The following is a 22,567-nucleotide window of genomic DNA, read 5'->3' as shown; positions in this document are numbered from 1 at the left end:
ACTCAACTGTCTTATTATCATTCACTCGTCTGATGTGGAAAGTAAAATGTTCAAAGGGCTGCCAAAGTACAACCACATTAATTGAACAGCTCTTCTCTTTTTAATCAAGACATTTGCTTCCCCATATTTCCATCCTGCATGGATGTTTCATGTAATTGTGCACTTTTGGGGAGGATTCAATTATTGTTAGGAGTTTTCCTCGCTTGGCCGAGCGTGTCATTGTTACACGCCAGCATTTGTGTGCACTTTACGGCGCCGCGCAACAAGGTTACGCCGGCGCGGTAATTTCCTCCGGCAATGATGCTCGTCGTATTACATGGCTCCGCCTGGAAAGATGTGTTTTTCCACGAGAGTGCTGAGAAATACAAACCTTTCATAAACACAACCGGACCGGCACTCGGCGGAGCGTACCGACCCCGAGACAAGCGGCGACAAATTGAATCCGCCTACTGGAAATACATACATTCAGCCAGGAAATGTGCGCGTTATTCACAGGATGAAAAACAACCAAATAGCACTCAGAAGTGAGAAGACCGCCATCAAGTTCAAGCTGTGACCAACAACAATAAAAAACAGGCCATTTACAGGTTCATAAAGGATCATGTAAAAATGTGAACCGTTTACTCCAAAATAAATTCCATCATACAGAATTGTACCAAGATCCAATGAATTCTTGCACATTTGGTTTCATTATTTCTTCTGGGAAACTGTCTTGAAGAGAGGAAAGGTTGAAAAGGAACAGGAACGGGTTATGTGTATTTCCCAGAGCTGGGCAGTCCATCCTGGGGGCGGAACTGTCCGGCCCTCCGGATGCCCATTTTGGGGCGGGGGTCGAGGGTTGACCAATTTTCAAAAAGGGTTAGATTAACAAAGGCTGGTAGTTGATTTTGGTCCAGCCTGCGGGACGGCCCTCGAGCGTGTGATGTGATCACGAGGTGGCCAAAAGTTCATCTCAACTTTCTCAGCGAAACAGGCTAGTGAAAAAAATTGCCTCAGAAAGCACTGTGCGTACTTACTTGCATTGCATTCGAGGAGAAGAAAGAAGAATGAAACGAGGAAGAAGGAGACAAATATTAAGAAGGAGACGTAGAAAAACAGGGGGATGAAGAAGAAGAAGGTGATAAAGGAGGAGGAGTGCACAAACAGACAGAGCGTGTGACAATGTGTATGAATAAGGCAGGAGGGTTGAGACCGGAACGGTACCTAGGTCGTTGTCGGAGGGCGGGGGACTGACCGTCAAAAAAGGGTCAAGTGCCCAGCTCTGGTATTTCCATTATTTTCTCATTGAAAGCTGTCTTCGGGCAGTTTTACACCCTGGATTGGTCGCCATCCATTTATAATTACTTAAATAAAACATTCAAAGTTTGAATAGGGACAAGATTATTTCTTTTCCAATAGTTCTCATAGGGAAAATGTCAACTTGAGTAGCAGCTGAAACTAACAGTGGTCCACATTAGGTTTAATTAGACAATGTTACGTAGCAGGTAGTGTTTTTGTTGCAACCCCCACAGTCACAGACAAACGGCGCCCGTCCTTCATCACCCAGTGAAGGTCTCATCTTATCTGCGGCTACGGCTTGCCTCTTCATTAATCACTCACGGGCCCAATCCAATGGTGACTGATGGCTGACGCGGCCTTGTCCGGGCCATCCCTCAGCTACTGGAAGCCACACTGGGCTTGAGGAGGATGGTGGGGTCCAGCAAAAAAAAAATAAAAAAATCGGTTCAGTTTATAGGGACCATGAAGGTGATATGTGTGCGTTCACTTGTATAAACAAAGGTGTGCCGTGTAAGTACTTTTTTGAGGCAGCAACATCAACACATTCTGCCGACGAGCTACCTTTCGAGCCTGCCGGACTCAACAACCGTGGAACGCGTCAGAGCGAATAATTTGTGATTGGAAACCAATTTGCCAGTGGATGGAAATAGAAATCATCTTTTCCTGTCTCACAATTACGCTCACCTTGTTTTTAATTGGTGTGTAGTAAAAAATAAATACAGTACAACATAATATTTAGCAATTCCTCCACCCCCAAGTAATATCACACATAGGCTTCCAAATAACACTAGTGCTTGATTGAATTTCTTAAGAGCCATATTGAGTGCTAATTTAAGGCAAAAAAAAAAAGATGTCTGACACTCGAGAAAATTATGTTTACATGACATGAGAAAAAGCACAACTGGGTCGTACATGAACTGAAGTAGTGCGTGAAGAAGAAATTCTAACCGTATATTGGAGCGCTCATGAGCAAAGGTTCCACTTAATGAAATTCCCCCCCACACCCCCCATCCAATCCAAGAATTAAATAATAAATGCAAATCGGAGGAAGAAGAGCTAGCAAATTAAATGGTTTTCTCTCGTAGAGGAAGGATATAAACGGTCCCCAAAAAGATGAAACAAATCAAGCTGAGGGAGCGAGCCAATCCATAGTAATCAGTGGGACTGCATTGAGCTCACCGCTTTACGAGCTTCACCAATCACCAGCGCAAACGCACATTTGTTCTAATCCAAACACACACAAACAACGCAGTGATGGAGACGATGTGAGTGAAGTGTGGTAATTATAATTGACGGGGTGGGCAAGGGGGCTATTTTGTGTCACACTCACCTTTTTGATTTCGGCCTTCCTCCGAGTGATTGGCCCTCAACGTTGCAATTATTTGACAAATCAAACAAGTCAAACTCATTCTCTGTGAATGTGCAGCATTCATAATGTTTACAACCCACATGATTTGAATACATACAAAGATTTGGAGATCCACTATAAGACACAAATACAGAATTTTCCGACGCAGTGGTGTGCCTTCAAGGCCTTCTCAGTTGATTTAAAAAAAATGTGTGTGTGTGTATATATATATATATTATATTATTTCCCAGTGTTGTATTTTTAAGTGAGAATTTTCATCCAATCAGATTTCAGCTAGGTTGTGTTGCCAGGCAGATTTCATAATACCAGTGGCCCATACTATTCGACCGAGGCCTTCAGGTTTAACCGTACAGGCGTCTGTGCGCTTAGAGTTGATAGACAGTTGCAACAGCCAATCAGATCACAAGTTGGTGGCAGTAAGGCTTTCTCGCAAGCCTCATGTTGAAGGTGCGAATGCGTTCTGCGATTCGATACTCACTTGTGAGAGGGCGGCGTTGTGAAATCAACAAATCCACATGGGACTTACACGGCGACCGTTCAAAAATCTAAAATATATTCTTGCCTTTTTAACCCACAATGGCTGAAGGAGGAATTAGTGTCGATTTGATTGCAGATATACTTGCAAGGCCATTTTCAAGACTGGCCTTTCTCTCGTAAAGCCTGCTGTCGTCCAACTCCCAGTAGTGTAAGTCTGTATATTATTTGTCCAGCCGTGGCCTTATAAATAACGGCATTATGAGGGGTATTTATTCATGTCGGATTAAGTAGAATTTCACTGAAGACCTCGGTGTGAAATGCACGGCCGGCCACTGCTGAGATGCAATGTGAAGACAGCGCTTCCTTTCTAAATGCAAATGAATAATGAGCCATATGGCAAAAGAGACAGCGCTTTGCCCAAACATTTCGAATCTGCCCGTTATATTGGTGATTCATAGCTCAGATGACTTCTAAAATCTTTACCAGGGTGGGGAAAAAAAACATACAGGCCTCTGGCACGGGGGCTTCTTGAGGCTGTTTGGGCATCACAATGAGGGCTTAGTTTGTTTTTGCTGTAATTGATGCTTTGCCCATGTGATGGCCCGGCATTGTTTGTTTATGCTCATGACTGCGATGACCTCTTTGCTCCACAATCTCGCTGCAAAATGGCAGCCGCTGCCGTGAGAATGAAGCAGCCATTTTCTTCACTTCAATGTCTCCTCGCTTTCTTTCTTCGCAGGTCACGAGGAACCGATCGACAAACTGAATAAATGATGACCGTCGTAATTGCTGGGTAGAGGGTTGAACTGGAACAGTTTAGTTCAATTCATATGATTTCTTGTAAGGAAAATTGAAAATGAGGACAATGCAAATGTTGAACAGCAAATGATGAATCCAATTTCCATGATTGATGATTGGCAACATTTGACATGTGAACGAGTCAAATATTGAACAGGAACAGATTATTTCCATTTACGTGATTTCATAGTGAAGCATACAGTAAGTGCATCTAAGAAGGACAGTAAAGAGACCCAGGACAACAGTCCTTCATGCTAATTTCCAAATGTTTATAAAATAATATACTCAATGAAGATTAAGGATGGCTCATTTGGCATTATTGCAATAAAAACCTAAAATCCCAATGGTTGCAAACAAATAACAGCGGCGAGGCCATCTGTTCGCGATTGATTCATACAAACAACAGCGGCCGTTAATGCCGATTGAGCAACTGTCACCTGTTGCACAGACGCTTTTGATTTACACGACAATTTTACAGTTAAAATGTAAAATTTCTCAAACTAATCCGGGAGGGCTCGCAAGCTCGAGCTTGGGGTTCCACAAAATATCATTTGCAATAATAATTTATATGTCGTATATTTTTTTTTTAAATAAATTTTTTTAAAAATAAACCTACATCCAATAAAACAAAGATACTGAACCAATTACTCCTCCAGAAAATAGCTTTGAATTATCTAAAAGTTGTGATGTGCAAAGTGTCGTCATTGATACAGTAAACCCTGAATTCAATTTAATTTGATTAAATTCCTTTCTATGAAACTAATCAGAAACATTTTGGTAAAAAAAAAAAAAAAAATCACAAAAATGCCTTTGGCATATGTTTAGTAATTCTGTTTATTTGGAATGATGATGTCCAGGTCCTTAGAAATAATATAAATACATAATACCCAATGGAGAATCAGAACGGCTCATTTGGCATTATTGCAAGGAGTCAGGAGTCCTTACAGGCCGGAGCGAGGCATAAAAAGTTCAACTTCGCAGGTGTCGGCGAACTTTTCACTCTAAGTCTACAATATTTTTCACTTTTCTATTGAAACGCAACAGGAAATTGGCTGGGAGCTAGCGTGTTGTCGGAGTGGAAGCGGGCATACAAAGCTGATCCACAGGGTGGATTATTGCCTGCGGACAGAAAAAAAAAAATCTTTTAACAGTAACATTCTCTCTTCAGCTCTCACTCTTGGATGCTTATTTTCTGTAAATGTCACTTCTATAGGACCAGAGTGCTTTGTAATTTAAGTAAATGGGTCTGGCTGTGAGTTTTTTGTTCGCCGTTCCCTCCGGCAGCACCCTCCCTCGAACATATCGATCGCAAACGGCTATTGGCATTAGCCCTCAGAATAAACACTCTCCTACTGACTTCTATTCTCCACTGGGCCACTCAAAAGGGAGACGAAAATCCTCAGCTGCTTTTTTTTTTTCTTTTTTACCATTTAGCTCCGAGCCAACGTCTTTAACGCCACCGGCGCTGGGCGCACAGGAGGGGGAAACTAGGAAATGTTACGCATTGTATAAGGAATTTACATCTGCTTCTGTCGACTGCAGATGGAGAGGTGTGACGGAATTGTCTGAAATTTGCATTTGTCGTCTTGGGAAACATGTTGCATTGAGCGCATCAGTCAGAAAGAGACATTAAAGAACAACAATGGAGGAGAAAAGGGTTCCTGTATTTGACTTTGGGTGGCAAAACAAAGGTTTGGGGCGGCACGGTGGGTGACTGGTTAACATAACACGTCTGCCTCATGCAAGGTTCACAGCAAAGCAGTTGTGAGAGTTTATGGCGGCGCGATTGAATTGACGTCAATGGTTTTCGTGCGAATGATGCATTTGGAGTGATGCACAGAAAATTTGCTCATTCGCCCTTTTGGCGCAATTATAAAACTGTTACTTTCTCCACATCCGGAGTTCGATTCCGGACACCGGCCTTCCTGTGTGGCATTTGCATGTTCTCCCCGTGCCTGCGAGGTTTTTTTTCTAGGTACTCCGGTTTCCTCCCACATTCTTATAAACATGCATAGTAGTTTAACTGAAGACTCTATATTGTCTCTAGGTGTGATTGTGAGCGCGAGTGGTTGTTTGTCTTTGTGTCCTCTGCTGGCAACCAGTTCAGGGTGTACCCGCCTACTGCCCAAAGACGTGTGTGATAGACTCCAGCACGCCCGCGACCCTTGTGAGGAGAAGGAGAAGCAACTTGGATAATAGATTGTAGGACTGCTGTAGCAAAGTGAAGCTAAGGCACAAGGTGCTACTCGAGAGTTTTTGTGTTGTGTGCGTTTTCATCATTTTTATCCTCAAATGTTACATGGCAATTTTATTCAGAGGAGATTGAGGGCAGCAAGGAAAATGTATAGCTGCTTTATCCTCAAATGTTACTCAGCAAGTTTATTTTGAGTAGACCGAAGGCAGCAAAAACAAAAATGGCTGCAGCAAGATGGAAACAAATGAGCAGTGCTCAATTGCGTGGTGTGCGGCGAAGAATTGCCCGCTGTCATTTTTTCATGGTGATTCACTTCAGCCACGTTCAAGCGTGTCACTCGGTGGCGGTGATCGTATTACAGCGTCCAGAGCAAAGGCATACCAAAACAGGACAAACACAGAACAGCTTCTAAAGCACATTAACATATAGCAAGTTGATTTTTCAGTAATGTACCTAATGCAAACGGCATAATCAGTCAGCAAACTGACCGATAGAAATATTTCCTGAAATGATGTGAAAATAATTACAGCTACTATCATCAGCAACAGACACAAAGGCGATGACGAACAATCTTTTTAACTAAAATGGAGGTGTGCAATGGTCCACCTAGCTGGCTAACTGAGTATGCAAACTAGCGTAAGTAAGATGACTCACCTCAAGCTCACTTTCCTCCGAATTGGTCTCCAAAATTAACCCGACCAGTCGAGGCAGACGGCCGCCCCGCACTAAATCTCGGTTGGGTTCCTCGCAGTACTGCTTGCTCATGCGGAGTTCAGGAGGAGGGTTGTTCTAGGCCTCAATTGTGTTGTGAATTAGCACTTAAGAAATAAACCTGACTTGATACCACAATTTTGCTCTCACCGTTGCCATGACAACAACCCGAAGTGGAAAAACAAAAGATGCATTAGGATCAGGGTTTAGGGTTCAAATTTTGTTTCAGGTTTGATCTTGGGATTACAGTTTGAATTAGCAGTTGCGTTGGGGCGGGGTAGGGTTTATTTCTGAGGGTGCTGAATTTTGGAAAAAAAACAACTTTTCATAAATTGAATTACATATTAAAAAGTCTTCCCTCTGTCTAGAAAATATAGAAAGAGTGGAGAAGAAAATGGTGGAGGGGAAAGTAGGGGTGCAAAAAAGGGGAACATAGTTATGGGTTAGTGTTCGAGATTGGTGTCAAGGTTGGGTTAAAGTTTGATTTGGTGGACAGATTCAGGGGTAAGCGTTAAGGTTAAAATGAACGGTTAAGGTTTCAGGTCATTTTCGTGTTAAGGGTTTGAATCACACAGTTGATAGTTCAGCTCAGCTAAAATTTCACTTTTGGTGCCAAGACTCAATGGATCAGCCGAACCTGAGCTTTGGAATGAATTTAGGGAGCCCAGTGATTTTTTTTCCCATATAGCATTTCTTTATTTAGTAATTGATTTATTTGTGTATTAATCTATTAGCTATGTATTTAATATTAAATAATGCACAGTTCTTGTGGTGAGCTGTATGATAAACGGAGGGAGGTTCCGGCTGGCTCAGTGCTCCTTTGTTTTCTGTTTGTTTGGAATATAGGGCAGTACAGTTTGGGTGCTCTTATCCGACACAGTTTGCGTGCTGCTGTTTCGGAGCAGTTTTTTGCGGCAGCTGGGGTTCAGGAGGCCTTTCCTGGGTAACGTGTGCGCTCCCGTCATGCTTCTCGCCAACGGGGGTACGTAGGAGGGGTCGAGGCAGTTGTGGAGGAGCGAGTGCTCGGAGGAAGAACGTTTGGGGGTGAGAGGTTCGGCCAGGAGGCTCGGATCGCTGTCGCTGTCGGGCGTGGCGCGGCCGCTCTTGTCATCTGGTAGGTCCTCCTGCTCCTCTTCTTCGTCGTCGTCATCGCAGCAAAGGGCGTGGTAGAGGATCTTGTCACTGAATCTGACCCGCTCCCTCGTCTTGTGGCTGTGTGTGGAGCTGCTGGCCTCCTCGCTGGATGAATCTGGCGTGATGATGCGTGGCCCGTTGGGAATGGGAAGCCCACCGTTCATTTGCGAGTAGACTGAGGTGGTGGCGGCTGGGAGCGGGTTGGGCGTCTGCGTGGGTATGGTCCCGCGACCCGTGGGCGCTCGGGGGTAATACCCCATCGGTGGCTCGCTGGGTGTGCGGCCGCAAGCCCCACTGGCCGACTCCAGGTAGCCGCAAAACTCCCAGCTGTCGGACAGCACGTCGGCATTGAGGAAGTCGAGGCGGAAGGCTTCCCCGAGGCCACGCTCGCTGCTGGACGTGCTGCTCGCCGTTGCCACCGTCCAGTCATCTGGATCCAAGTCAAAGTCAATGTCTGACGTCAGTTTATCGATCTGGCCCACCACCTGGCAGGAAAAAGCAGAGGAGGGAGTAAGCCATGGAAAGTTTGATTCTTTGCCTTCAGATTTTAAGCAATTTTCAAGCTAGTGTGGTCAAAACTTCAATTCATGTTGAACCGCCACTAAATGGCTTGCAAGTCCATTCAAGGAAGTCTTACAAGTCATACAATCTTAGCATCATTGTAATTGACGAACAACTGAATGTTTTGCTCTTGTTCTTGGTGTTTAGTGAGGGTTCCCATGATGAGTTACACACAGTACATGGTGGTTCATTCAAGGTACCAGGATGACGACGCACTATTTAGAGCAAAGGCGGAAATGATAGTTCCACATATTCATTTTGTACACTACTTATCCTGTTTTGGGGTCATTGTGAGCTGAAACGCGAAATGTCATCTGAACTTGGGTAAAAGGTAAACTACAACTTGGACTGGTCATCAGTCGATTAAAGGGTACATATAGAAACAGACTGCCATTCACAGTCACACCATCAGTGAGTGGTTGAGTGAACCGCTACACTCAGAGTAACTCAATCAGCCATTAATTCTCTGTATCAGAAGACAAACGGACATCAGGTCCTACAGGGAAGAGGAATGGGAGAAAGAATTTCACACTGCACAATATATACAAATGTCAATTCACTCTGCTCTGTAGTTAAGAGGAATCAGCTTGCCAATTTAAAAACCGGTGCCAAAGAGGCCTAATCTAACAACTTTTCTTTTTCATTGAGTAACCTTGTGAAAACGTTGACGTTTTGAACACATCAGTCAGAAGTCATGCGAACAAAGAAAAAGAGAGGGTCTCCTGTTTTGAACTGCCCACTGATGCTAAGTAGAGTGTGTGGCATATAATAACTGCTAAGGCACAGCATAGGACAAGAATAGAAACAGATTCTAAAAATGAAGAAATTTACGAGAATAAGGTCAAACGTCTTGTTTATTGTTGCCCGTGTTAATGCAACTGCTGTGCATGGGGCCCGCACTGTGGCCAGTCTGTGTTTACCCCCCACATTGCTTCACAGTTTTGCACAGCTTGGCCCACCAGAAATCTGCTGTGCTAAAAATGTGCTACGTATGGAAAGCTACATTGATTTAGTCCTCCTGTAATGCCCAGCGCATTTCCAAATGGCATGAGCAGAGGACTCACTTGGGGTGCTGGCGAGCAGGAACAGGTTCCCACTCGTGATAAATAAATCATAATAGCAAGTGGAGCTGCATATTAGAAAGAAGCACTCTTGTAATGACAGAGCGCGTGGAATCCATTTCTCAATTCACCACTTGAGCCGAGCAGGAGAAGCTCTCCGGAGACTTCTTACATTACTGACCATCACCCCGCGTCATGCCGTCATGTCAGAGACGAGGCAGCCGTGAGTGGCCTCTTTCATTCTGACCCTCAATTACACAGCCCAATCATCTCTGACAGGTGTCGAGGTACAGTAATAAACTCTCCGCTGACGCTGCCCGGCCTGCCTCTCCATTAAAGTGACTCTCTGAAAGTGGCGGAGTGACCTGACTCTCAGTTGATCAGGTACAGTGACCACGGTTGACTCTTGACAGTTGGCATTGGAAGGGGAAGAAAAATCAAAAAGGGCAATCACAATGTTTCTCTTAACATCAGATGTAGTTGACGGCAAGCTGATCCAATGTACCTTTACATAATTCTAATGATAATTCTCGCGCACAATCACGGATATTATTGCTCTCGGCAGCTTCCAAAAAGACGTCATTTACAGCAAAAAAAGAACGTCATAAAAGATTATTGACTAGCATTCTTTTACTATATTGCTTAACTGTGTTGCAAATGAAGTCTCTGCAGTCACCAGGAAATGCTGTCAATGCTTCATAAACTTTATAGAGTGACGGCTTCATAAAGTCCACGGGGGAATATACGCTGAACTCCAGCCTCCAGCTGCACGCCACAGATTTAACATTGGGAGGTAAACAAAACGAATGACGTGTCTACTTAGCTGTAGGAGACATTTTTACCACTAGGCCCACCTGTGGGCATTTCACTTGCGACGCAGAGCGTGTGTCTGTTTTTTTTTTCACAAATCAAAGATCAAGTCAGATCAGGAGCATATGCAACACGTTGCTATGGTGACCATGTGCCTGAATTCCAGGAGATAATTACAAAAAATATATGGATCACCATACCAGCCTGTCTCCTGACACACACTGACAAGCTTCAATTTGCTTGTCAATTATAAGGTCAAAATTCTCAGTGAGTTAGTTTCTCATGCAGGTGACCCTCTGTGTTTTGTGCAACTAACATCAAAGTGGCACCTAGGAGTCAATCATTCTCAGAACGCATAGCCGTAGTGCCTCAGCGCTTGGGTCTCCTCCAGATTGCTTGACACAAAAGTGTCCTGTCGGTAGCCGAGGGTTTTTCTCAGGGCTTGGCAAACAAAAGAGTGAACAAGTCACTTACACTCGTAGTAAAAAAGGAGACATTAATTTTTAATTGATTTTGATCTTTTGACAGTTCATGTTAAAAAGATGAAATGCATGAATTTTTTTTGCCCAGCATCGTTTGCCCCCCAATCTAATCCAATGTGAAAGTGAAAAGGTTGTGCACTTTTTTTTTTGCGCATGGAATTCTTTAAACGCTTTAATTGCTGAAGAGTGATGCATAATTTAGCACCATGTGAACGCTCAGTGTTTTCATTTGGCGATGGATTGTCAATGAGAGCGCAAAGCTTATTGAAGGTGCCAAAATGTCAAGTGTGTGTTGTGGCAAAGCGGTGTGATTCCAGCTGAAGTGCTCAATCGTCCTCCAATGGATGCTGATGACAAAAGACGAGGTTAACACTTATGTGAAACACTTTGACATCATACGCTTCTCATGTCACAGGCCAATAAAGGAGCAGCAACACGGACACGACAACGTCCAATACGTTTTTTGCCGAGAGATTGTCTCTTTTCTCTTCCGAAGGCTTTTTCCTCAGAGCTTTTTAGACACTTGTCCACGTGATGCTTTAAAAGAGTTTCCGAAATGGCAAATAAACCCCTAATAAGGATTCAGGGATGCAAAGTGGTGTGATGGAAAAGCAAATGAAGATCTATTAGCAGCTGCGAAAAAGCAAATCTTTGCTTTTGTGAAAGCCTGCCTGAGGTGTCAAAACCACCGGATATTAAGCATCTGTAAATGCGATCACGTGGAATACCGCATATGTTTATGAATACCATTACGGGAAAATGTTGACTATTATATATTATGAATGTGTGGGTGCAAGTTTTGGAGCTTTTAATGACAGTCTCTCAGTAGTTTTATTAATATAATTTTTTGCATGGATTAAACGGCCATCCACTAAAAAAAAAAAAACAATAAGTCCTTTCAAAGTACTTTGTTTGAATGTGTACATCAGTTGCACGTGATTAAATTTGGTAAACTGACATGGCAATCTGACTGTTATTTTTAGATTTCAGGTTTTATCAAGGATTTCACACAGCTTGAATATTTAAAATCTGCTTTCCAGTTGGGGACTTTTTATAAAAATTCAGGGTGCGTGCAGCCCGTTCATCACCTGAACAAAGTGAAATGGGGAGTGATGTGGTTAATATTTCCCACATTGTCCGCATGCAAAGCAACTCCCCCACTCCAAAAAAATGTGGCCAGTGCTGCACATATTGCTTATAGTATAATCACAACTTAACTTCAAGCCAATGCTGCATTGTTTACATTTACTATTTAGGCCAAATTATTAATCTTTTTTCCCGGGCAATAGTTAATAGCGGTGGCAAGGTGGTCGACTGGTTAGCACGTCTGCCTCACAGTTCAGAGATGAAGGATTCAATTCTGGCTCCGGCCTTCCTGTGTGGAGTTTTGTTCTCCCCGTGTCTGAGTGGGTTTTTCTCTGGGTAATCCGGTTTTCTCCCACATTCCAAAAACATGCATGGTAGGTTAATGGGATACTCTAAATTGTCCCTAGGTGTGAATGTGAGCGTGAGTGGTTGTTCGTCTTTGTGTGGCCTGCGTCTGGCTGGCAACCAGTCCAGGGTGGGGTGTACTCCGCCAGCTGCCCGAAGACAGCTGGGCAACATATATATATATATATATATATATATATATATATATATATATATATATATATATATATATATATATATATATATATATATATATATATATATATATATATATATATATAAAAAAAGTGTATTTATTTATTTTAGTTTTTTTTTAAAGTTTGGGACACAAACCTTCACAACTGTAAGAAGAGCTCTGAAGCGAACAATCCCCATTCCAGCCTCCAGGCTACCCCCTCAAGCAAAGAAAATTTCCATTAAAACCAAAATATGATTTGAATTTCTGTTGCTTTTTAAACAGGCACATGTTGTTTGCCTGCATAGTTATGTGTTATATTTGCCCGGTCAACATATGTTTGTTGCTCCCCCTCTTGATTAAAAAAAAACAAAAAAACAAAAAAAAACATCATCTTCAATAGGCTGCAGATGATCCTTGAAAAGAGAATATTAGATTTCCCAAGTTTGGGGTCAGTGATGAATATTTGAGTATTTATCAGCAAATTAAATAGACTCTGACGGTCGTGCAGTTGGTACATGCGTGAATAAATCAGGTGTGTGTAGCTATGATAAATTAAACGTAACGCCCTCGCTGAATAAAAAAAAAAAACCCTCCAAAAAAAACACCATAGGACTGAACTTCATTACTGTGTTCGAGTGGCCCTGCGCCATCTATTCGAGCGCCACGCGTCGTTTTCACAGATTCTGTAGCGCTCGCTTGTTAATTATAAAGCATCCGGCGCCTGGTGCCTTCTTTGTTTGGTTCCTGGGAAAGGAAATATGTTTTTTTTTTATGCATTTGCTGGGGGGCATTCGAACACATCACCATCATTAGTTCTCGCTCGGTGTGTCGAAGGATCAGCGCTGCACCTGCTCTGGATGCAGTTCATCTATGCCGTGATTGCTGACACGTGGTAAAATATACTATTTGCAAATAGTCGTTTGCTGTTCTAAAGAAGCTACTTCTGTTGCAAAAGCACGGAATTGTGGAATGGAGTCCAATCATCCTGGTCTGGAGTAGTATGGAAAACACTGCCATCAAATTTTGGCATACCATATTCGATTTGATGTATGTTTTATGTCGTGAAGCAGGGGTCTTTACACCTGTTCCTTGAGGGCCGCTGTCCTACATGTTTAACATCCCTAACCTGCTGCAAATACACCTGATTCAAATTATCAGGATCGCTAATAAGCTTCTGCAGACCTTGCTGATGAGCTGATCATTTGAATCAAGTGTGTAGCAGAAGGGAAATATGGAAAACCGGCAGGACGCCGAGCCCTCAAGGAACAGGTTTGAAGACCCCTGTTGTAGAGTGTAGTCAGATTTCAGCTTCTTAAAGTGTTTTTACTTCTGTCGCACCAGCACAAGTCTTGGCTATCCTCATTCGCATTCTTGACATGTGAATAAAGCACTCACATAGTGCTGTTGTGATTTATCTCATACCCCGGCAGCTCATTCATCATCCCCGACTTGTTTGCCACTAAAAAAACAAAACACAAAAGTCCACGCTCTAGAACACCTTTCCTTCCAATGACATTTTGGGAGCGTTATTTTATTTATTTTTTTTTTTGAGCGACAGATGATGTCACCGGATCTTATTGCATTCTCTTCTGTTGTGTTGACACAAAGCAAAACAAAAAAAAAAGATTCAGAAAGAGTGATTACATTCAGAGTTGGCTACTTTAGTTCAGGGGTCTGGAACTTTGGTTCCCGGAGAGCCATATCCATGAACATCCGGAAACTGGAGTTCTCCACCCCTGCTTTAGTTTCTCAATTGCTAACCAAAACAACAGAATCTAATGAGTCCGGGCTTAAGCTGCTGCCTCTGGGAGAAGCGGTAAAATGTGGATGGATCAACATCATTATTGTTCACATTATTTTCCCCAAATTGTGCCACATCTGTTTAGGACTAATGCAAGTACTTAAGAAAGATGACACTCAGGGGTGTCCATCGTTTTCATGTTCCAGCCTCACATAATGATGATAACGTTGTAATTTATCATCGCCTATTTGTCCAGTACACAAATTCAAATTTGGTGTTACGGCCAACAATCCACATTTTTTAAATTTTTTTTATAAAAAGAATGGTGATTTCCTTGAGCTTTAGCTAATAAGCTTGTGACGTGATTTAGGTCGTTTCGATGGGTGCGATGCGGACGAGGTGTCCCTTTGAAGTGCTGACGGGTGTAATGATCCTGTCACGAGCATCTTTTATAAGCCTTAAACTTCATTAGGACTTGCGCATGCTGCCCTTTTCATCTTCGAAAAGCTTGTCTCAGGCTCAAAGTGTTAAACTGTGATGTGATGCCCGCAAGGACAAGTCGCTGATCAAAAGCATCATTAGGGAATCTCGCTGCTTAATGGGCCTCGTTTATCCCTCTGGGGGCTTTATAGGAAGGGAAGGTGGGCTTCTGGAGTCATTAAAGTTGCAACTTTTTAATAGCATTTTTGCTGAGAGGTTACATGTTGCCGCAATCTCAGAGGGAATAGAATTGGTCGTCGGGATTGGACATGATCATTTATTGTGGTTCTCCACCATTGCTTCTATCCAGGAATGACCAGAAAGGAAAAAAAATGATGATAATGTCACACCAGGGGGTCGCATCCTTCACATAGCCATGAGATGAACACCTTAGTCTTGTGAGGTCACTCACTAGAAGAAAAAGGACTGGTCTTAGAGGTCTCATGAAGGCTCCTTTAACAACAGGATGTTTTCCAATAAAGACAGCTGAGTCTGGAACCACGACGGAAAATGTTCGGGTCATTATGAGCGCTTGGTGAACACAGTGTAGCTGACCTGTACTGAGGGAATTTATTTTTTAAAAATTTATCACGAAAGGGAAAAAAAACCCCTACATTTTTCACAGTGATGTTTCTTAGTCGTAATACACCGTTGTCTATTTCTAACCGAAACTAATGCAGAAGGAAAGTCATCATTTGGATGATAAACACTTCCAGGCTGTGAACTTGAATTGATTTTTTTCCAGGTTTATGCAAAGAAAGTTACAGAATGTTTGACCTGGGCTGCAATAACTATATCAAACATGTAACTTATTGCCATATCTCACTTCTGCATCCAAGTGCATCTTCAGAATTAAACGCTATAGTACGTACAACTGAAAAAGGCTGAAGTAAAAACATCGCTAAAAGTGACAGCATACTTTTTAATAACTTGGAACGTGGCCTATCCTACTACTAACCTACTGTTATATAAATAATCTTTATATGAAACACACTTGTACGCCATATATATAATAAATCAATCAATCAAATAGAAACAAAGTACGTTCGGCCTTTTTTCACGTATTCTTATGCCGTTGCACAAATCTGACATTTGTTACCTCAAATTGGGATTTAATGACACCTCTGTACCTGTAAGGATGATTAATACCACTTTTTTTCCAAACAGATGCCAGTGCAAGTATTCACTCCCTGAATCCTCTGTGATAAAGAGTAGCCACATATCGACTACTTTTGACAATTAATTTAACACAATGAGAAAACATTGTGGAAAAAAAGCTTTCTTTCTGAGGCAGATGATTTGCTGATGGTCAAACTACCATCTTGTTGCACCAACTACTGCCAAGGAGGACTTACCCGATGTCAGAGTTTCTTTGCCTTAAGTATTGGTGGCTGGTATCGGCAGCTTGTGTAAGTACTTCATACCAAAAAGTAAGTTTGGTATTGGCCAGGGATGGGCAAACTTTTTGATTGGGGGGCCACAATGGGTTCTAGAATTTGACAGAGGGGCTGGACCAGGAGCAGATGGATGGAGTGTTTTGGTAACCTCACCTCATCAGAGAAAAAAAATCCATTTAATTTTAAATCAAAGTGAACAAAAGCATTACAACAATATATATGTCTTTGAAAAACCACAGTATTTAGAAAATAAAACATCAACAAGGTTTATTCATTTCATTTTTTTTCAAGCTCGGCGGGCCGGATTAAAACGTTTAACGTGCCGCATGTGGCCCCCGGGCCGTAGTTCGCCCACAACTGGTATTGGCCATTCCTATAGATTAGCATTGGTATGTAATACATACGGTATATTGGGCTAATATGCAGAAACTGATGGTGAAAAACACCAAAAGAGAGCGGCTTCCAAGTAGACAACAACAACAAGAAGCTGGGTGAAGTGAACCCTACAAAGTGAGCTGTGTTAAGTTTTCTGTGATGACTCCTCCAAGGCACAAGCAGTATTTATTTTTTTTATGTTGGCACAGGTCCTCCATCCATCCATTTTCTTCACCCCATATACACGTGCGATGGAACTTTTATGAAACCCTCCTGATTCGTTATTATTTTTACAGAGTGGCTATGTCTGTTAAAAAACAACAACAAAAAAAATATTGCATTCCATTCCCGTTATTTCCTGTGTGATCAGAATTCGACATTTTGAGGTCCAGTCCAGATTAACATTGGGATGCAAGATGGCCTCCGACATGCGACCCGCCATACACCTCGAATGGAATATTAATTTTTTGGAAAACCCGACTGTACAATTCAGAAAGATTTCATGATGGCCACATTCGACCCCACAACAGACGAATTACTTTCCTACAAATTCAGAGGTCCTTTGACGCAGTGCGAGCAAAGTGTCGGAATGAGCCAGGGAAAGCATTTTGCCTATCAGCTTGAGCTATTTATTCAGTTTGGGAAAGCCCGCAGTAAGTGAAACATTAGTGCGGGTTGGCTAGCTGACTCGACAGAGACCAGATAACGTGTGTGTGCTTCCAGGTCGTCACTAAAGGTCGAGTGATTTAGTGGCGTAGTAAAGCTGCTTTCATTACATCCAGGTCTGCTGAGGGTGACTGATTGTTTGCCATGCAGCCAGAGAGACACTGATAACACCAGCCACATTCATTCTGTCTTTTGTGGGCCCGCGTGTGTGCGTGTGTGTGTGTGGGGGTGTGCGCGCGCTGACCCGCAATATGAACATTTTGTTTATTCCTGTTTTTTTATTTTATTTTTTTAAGGGGCAGCTGTTTAATCCCAATATTACACTTTAGAGAATGCTTGGGGCTCATTAATGTCAGAGCTGTGATGCACGGCTGTCGTGAAAGTAAGGAGTGAAAAGGAAGGACACCCTTGAGGGATTGTGCAAGACCTGCACACTCACGAGTCTGACCGAACCAAAAAAGAATAATGATGACGTTTTAATGCACTTAAATGTTCAGCCTGCTTAGGGTTAAAATCGCCATTTTGAGGGCTTTCGCAGAAATTGACTACATTTCACAAGCATGTTCATCCTGATGCAAATAGTTTTCCCCCTGTAGTTAAAAAATGAATAAATGGAAAAAAAAAAAAATCAGCCCCATTGGTATTTTCACTTAGCAACATGAAAGTTGGCATACATGTCTGTTTATGTGTTTTAATTTGTGTTCTAATTTCCCGCTTATTTATATTACACCATATGGAAAGCACTTTGTTGCAGCTCCAGCTGCTGCGAAATGCGCAATATAAATAGTTGTAATTTTAGAAACCCATTTTCGCCTCTTTATCTCACTTCTAAAATGTTTTAAATGTTTTTCAAGTTTTCTGTTAATGTGTTTAAATGTTCTCAATGCATGTTGTTTTAGTAATTTTGTTAAGCTGCTTTTATGTTCTCTGCTTTGCTTCTGAATGTTAACTATTCTGTTTGTAAATGCTTTTAGGAGTTGTGTCACAACACCTTGAGTTTGAGAAATTTGGATTTTTCACCAGTGTTGCTTCAGGAATTGGGAGACAATTTTGTACGAACAAGGATGTTTGATGATAACTGTCCTCATGCAGCAAAATATTAATCTCATTCAAATTGACTCAATAACACGCCAGTAGCAAAATGACAATTGTATCATAAGTGGATTCACCCAAAAATCTCAAGAACCCTTGTGAAATTGCACACGTTTTTCATCATTGTGTGTGGGCAGAGCATGAAAAAGGACAGATTTGAGTGTCATCTTGCATTTGTCTCCGTCCCATATGACAAAATCTGGTTCATATATAAAAAACAAGGACAAAAAAAAAAAAGAAAAAACCCCTCAGCCCCTCAAAGGCAATTTCACTTAGCAACATGAAATTCGGGAGGCATATCGATTATGAGTAGACCTAGAAAAAAGTTTCACAAACTCGTACATGAAAACACACATAGGAATGGGAATCCTTTTTGCACAGTTGGAAATTCGGCAGTGCGTTAGTCCGTCTGTGAGTTATTGTCGATATTTCAGTCAGACGAACGATGTTGAACAGTCGTGTCGGCCTAGAAATCAGCACGTCGGACCGGAAAATGACCGAACCACACACCACAAAAGCCAACAGAGATGTCAACTACAAACCTTCTGTGCATGCGTGAGAAGTAGTACCCCTCCAAGCCATCGGGGGCGATAGTCAATGCGTAACCTTTGACGGTGATGTTGAATAACCTTTCGTGAATGAGAATGATAAATTTGTTTTTGCGCTTTTCTGTCCAGCCAGGCATTATGTCCATAGTGGAGATGTGAAAAATGAGAAAAGTTTATTCAGTTCTTAAGAAATACCTTGAATTTTCACCCTCACTTCCGGTTCATGTCCAGTGCACTGATTCGCTAGTTAACCGCCAATCACAGTACTCATTTAACACGAGATCCCGACCCGATTAAGAAGAAGAAGAAGAAGATGTCCTTTATTAGTCCCACAATGGGGAAATTTGAAGTGTTACAGCAGCAAAGATATATTAAACATGTTGAATTGGCCAAACATGCCTCCCGGACGCCCCAACATCAGCTCCGACTTTACGACATTGAGCGCTACACCCAATTGACAGTATGTACTGACTTACCGACGGTCGACGGCGGTTTGGTGTGTAGAGGCCTTTACCGGTACCACGTCACACGCAGGTGCCGCACACCTGGCACACAGCCGAATAAATAAAAAAAATTAAAAATAAAACAATATTGTATACCATTTAGTCCCACAGACCTCAATGACGTGTGTCCGATATTATATTTATTTCACCAAGCACCGCACTGCGTGTGTGTGCGTCTGTTGTTTTTATTCCATTTTTTTATTCTTAATCCGGCTGAATGGTCTGCCATTTTGTTGTGAAGATACCATTTTAGTCATTACGGCTGTTTTCAGGGGTCCTTTAAAAGTAAACAATGCATTTGGTCCGATTGCTGCCAAATTTGAAGCATCTTCACAAGGCGTGGATAATGCTAAATGGCGAAAATGTTTTGTTTTTGTCATTGTGTTTACCCTGTGCATTAAAGGGAAGGAGATCCTCGAGTGTCATATTGGTGAAGCAGTCCGAAAACATAAGAAAAAAATAAAGATGACTCTCAACGTAATGGACAAAAATAATCATTTCATTTGCTCCGAGCAAAAATAGTCCGGGAAGATGGGAAGTGTGCCGTTTTGTTTCGAAGAGGCCATTTTAGAGTCAGTTTGATCATTTACGGGGGTTTTCCAAAAGCAAACTTTGCAGACTTTGAACGGTAGCAGACGCGTGACACTGAATGGCTTCACTTTTTTACCTTTTTCATCACATCTACGGCCAGAGCATGGCAGCTACATTTGATGACGCAACGACTGGTTCCCAACTCTGTATACTCGCATCGACTCCTCTGTCCGGCCTGTTCATCGCAGCATGCTCGCAGCTTTAATTTGAATTTTTTTTTTTTCCGGAGGGAAGGATTATGTGCAGATAGCGAGAAGGAGACGGACAAGCCCGGGCAGAAGGAGAGATTGGCGGCAACGTTTATGACTGAGGAAGGGAACTGCATAACTCAGCAAAACATTTCCATTAGCCCACCCCTCTTCATCCAAAAGCCAAAAGCTCGTTCTATTTATAGATGTTATCCATGGCTAGGGTTACCATAGAGAAGCTTTCGTTTTTCTTTTTTAAGTCATTAATCCAGATTCAAATATGGCTTCTATTAGCGGCCATCCTTGGCTGCGGACATGATACTTGGTGTGGCCCGCTGTCATTCTAAGGGAGTCTTTCCAAAGATAAATAACAGAATGAGTGATGAATGTGGCCATTTTGCCTCATGGGACGGATGCCCCTTGAGCTGATGGCGTAATAATGAGAAAAGGAGGAGACATTGAGGACAGAGGAGGTCAGCTTCCAAATAGCTACTGATCCAATTTGCTTATTTAACCATGGCTAAATGTTATGACAATGGAAGCGACCGGTGAAAACCACCTCTAAAGTCGCAGAAGCTTAGACTCGGATGTCATCAAGCAAAACCTCGGCGCACATTACAAGTCCTCAGTTCAGAAAGTATCATAAATAGACTTCATCATACACCACGTAATATTTATTAATTCAAGCGATACAGTGTTCTCCTGCACACAATTTCTTTTTTGTGGAACGTACAATGATGACGTTTGTAAAGCATAACACGTATCTGAAATTGTTTTTCCTCACAGAAATGAATGGAAATGCCATTAATCCGTTCTTGCATCTTTCCCCTATCATCTATTCAATCAATCTATTACATTGTACTTTATAAAAACATTTAGTAATAATTAAAAATTAAGTTAAATGTAAAGAATGCAAAATGTGTATACTGAATAATTCATTGCAGCGCCCTCAAGTGCAGGGATGAGCAACTGGTGGCACGCGGTCTGCTACGCTGTAAACTGACCCCTTGATTCATTTTAAGAAGAAAAATAAAAAATAAAAAAGTTTTTTTTTTACAGACCCCCAAACGTCTTCCAAAAACACTTATAAACATTTAATACTCTATTTCCAACACGAGGAAATAGGGAAAACAAAACACTAGAAAAGAGTAAAAATAAAGAATACGAAGAAAAAAAAAAGAGAAAAAAAATCCACAAATATGCAAATCTGAGGATGCCTAACTGTGAATATACAGTGGTTGAATGTAGTTTTGTGTTGTAATATCATCAAGCTCAACTAGATGGCGACTTAGCTGCGCTTAAACTGGGTCTAATACAGCGCTATACGACAACGTGAGCAGGCCTAATAATTTGTCGCAGATTTGGAATAATATGTATGCAATGTGGATTGCTTGAAACCCTTCGTTGTTGCTTTAGGATAATTCATCTTTTATACATGCAATGAAAAATGCATTACCAAAAATAAAATATATTAAGAGCACACATTTATAAAAAAGCATTTTTGTCATACATTAGGAAGTGTGTGTTCCTATCTGACCGCCACAGTTGCACTGATGAAAGATTGTGGCCCCGCTCCAGCTTTTAAGTTTCCCATCCCCGCTCTAGTGTTTGTGCAAAAAAATGTACTTTGTAAAATACGGTATCGCTATATTGCGGATTATCACCTTTTGCAAGTGGCTCTGGAACATATTCTATAAACCAGGTTCACCACACCTATAAAATGCACCTGAGTATCTCTGCGACTCTCCTTTACGTGTCTGTCAGGCGTCTTTAAACTGTAAGTAGTTTTACTTTATTTTCGGTTTATACTTACAGTATGTTGAAGGTTTTTGCACTTTTATGACAGCCAAGAATGTTTAAATAGTCATCAAGCAATTGTCGACACAGAGTAATAAGCCTGGAATTAATGAATTCACTTTACATTATTTCCACTGTGGCGGAATTATCCCCTGCGATTAACTAGCACTTGTCCAAGGTCTTCCTTGTCTCTCACCCATAACCAGCTGTGGTCAACCTCAGCTCACCCTATAATGATGACAGGCACTTTACTAAGAGTGATGGTTAAATGGATGTCGTGGAATCAGAAGAACATAATTGAATTTCCTGCGAAAGTCTTTTCCCAAGCAGCTTCTATCCTTACCACGGACAAATTTGCAAACATCTGGCATGTCCGATTCTGATGTGTAAAAAGGCTTTTAAACTCCAGGAGGTGGTTTGAAAAGCAACTTGGCCAAAGTAGTTATCGCTCCCTTCCTCACAGTAACTCATAGACGATGATGCTAATTAACTGATATTGATGGCCCGGTGTGATGACTGAGCAGTAGTTAAAGTGAATAAATAATCACTGCACCTGCTCCAGCGGCATCCTGATTGCGGGGGATTCACATGCTACCTGGCAACATTCACTTACAATTTCACAGCAATCCGCAGAAAATTGCCTCTAACTTTCTTTTAATTTTTCTTTTCTTCGGGCTTAGTTTTCATTAGGATCGGTGCTGGGCC

The 22,567-nt window shown here is 41.9% G+C and overlaps 1 protein-coding gene across 2 annotated transcripts in view; it reads right to left on the bottom strand.

The window, feature by feature from the left end:
* Nucleotides 1-4,552: 4,552 nt before the first annotated feature.
* The window catches only part of insyn1 (inhibitory synaptic factor 1), a 74,870-nt gene continuing 56,855 nt past the window's right edge, over nucleotides 4,553-22,567 (bottom strand). For both annotated transcript variants that reach the window (XM_088297211.1, XM_088297212.1), the window contains exon 3: nucleotides 4,553-8,446. In XM_088297211.1, the coding sequence (XP_088153337.1) occupies nucleotides 7,637-8,446 (810 nt within the window). In that variant the 3' untranslated portion in view covers nucleotides 4,553-7,636. The remainder of the gene's footprint in view (nucleotides 8,447-22,567) is intronic.

This window comes from Idiotropiscis lumnitzeri, chromosome 5, assembly GCF_059441095.1.
Source record: "Idiotropiscis lumnitzeri isolate Australia: NSW breed Sydney's pygmy pipehorse chromosome 5, RoL_Ilum_1.0, whole genome shotgun sequence".
Classification (NCBI taxonomy): domain Eukaryota; kingdom Metazoa; phylum Chordata; class Actinopteri; order Syngnathiformes; family Syngnathidae; genus Idiotropiscis; species Idiotropiscis lumnitzeri.
The sequence above is the reverse complement of the archived record's forward strand: the minus strand, read 5'-3'. Positions and strand labels throughout refer to the sequence as shown.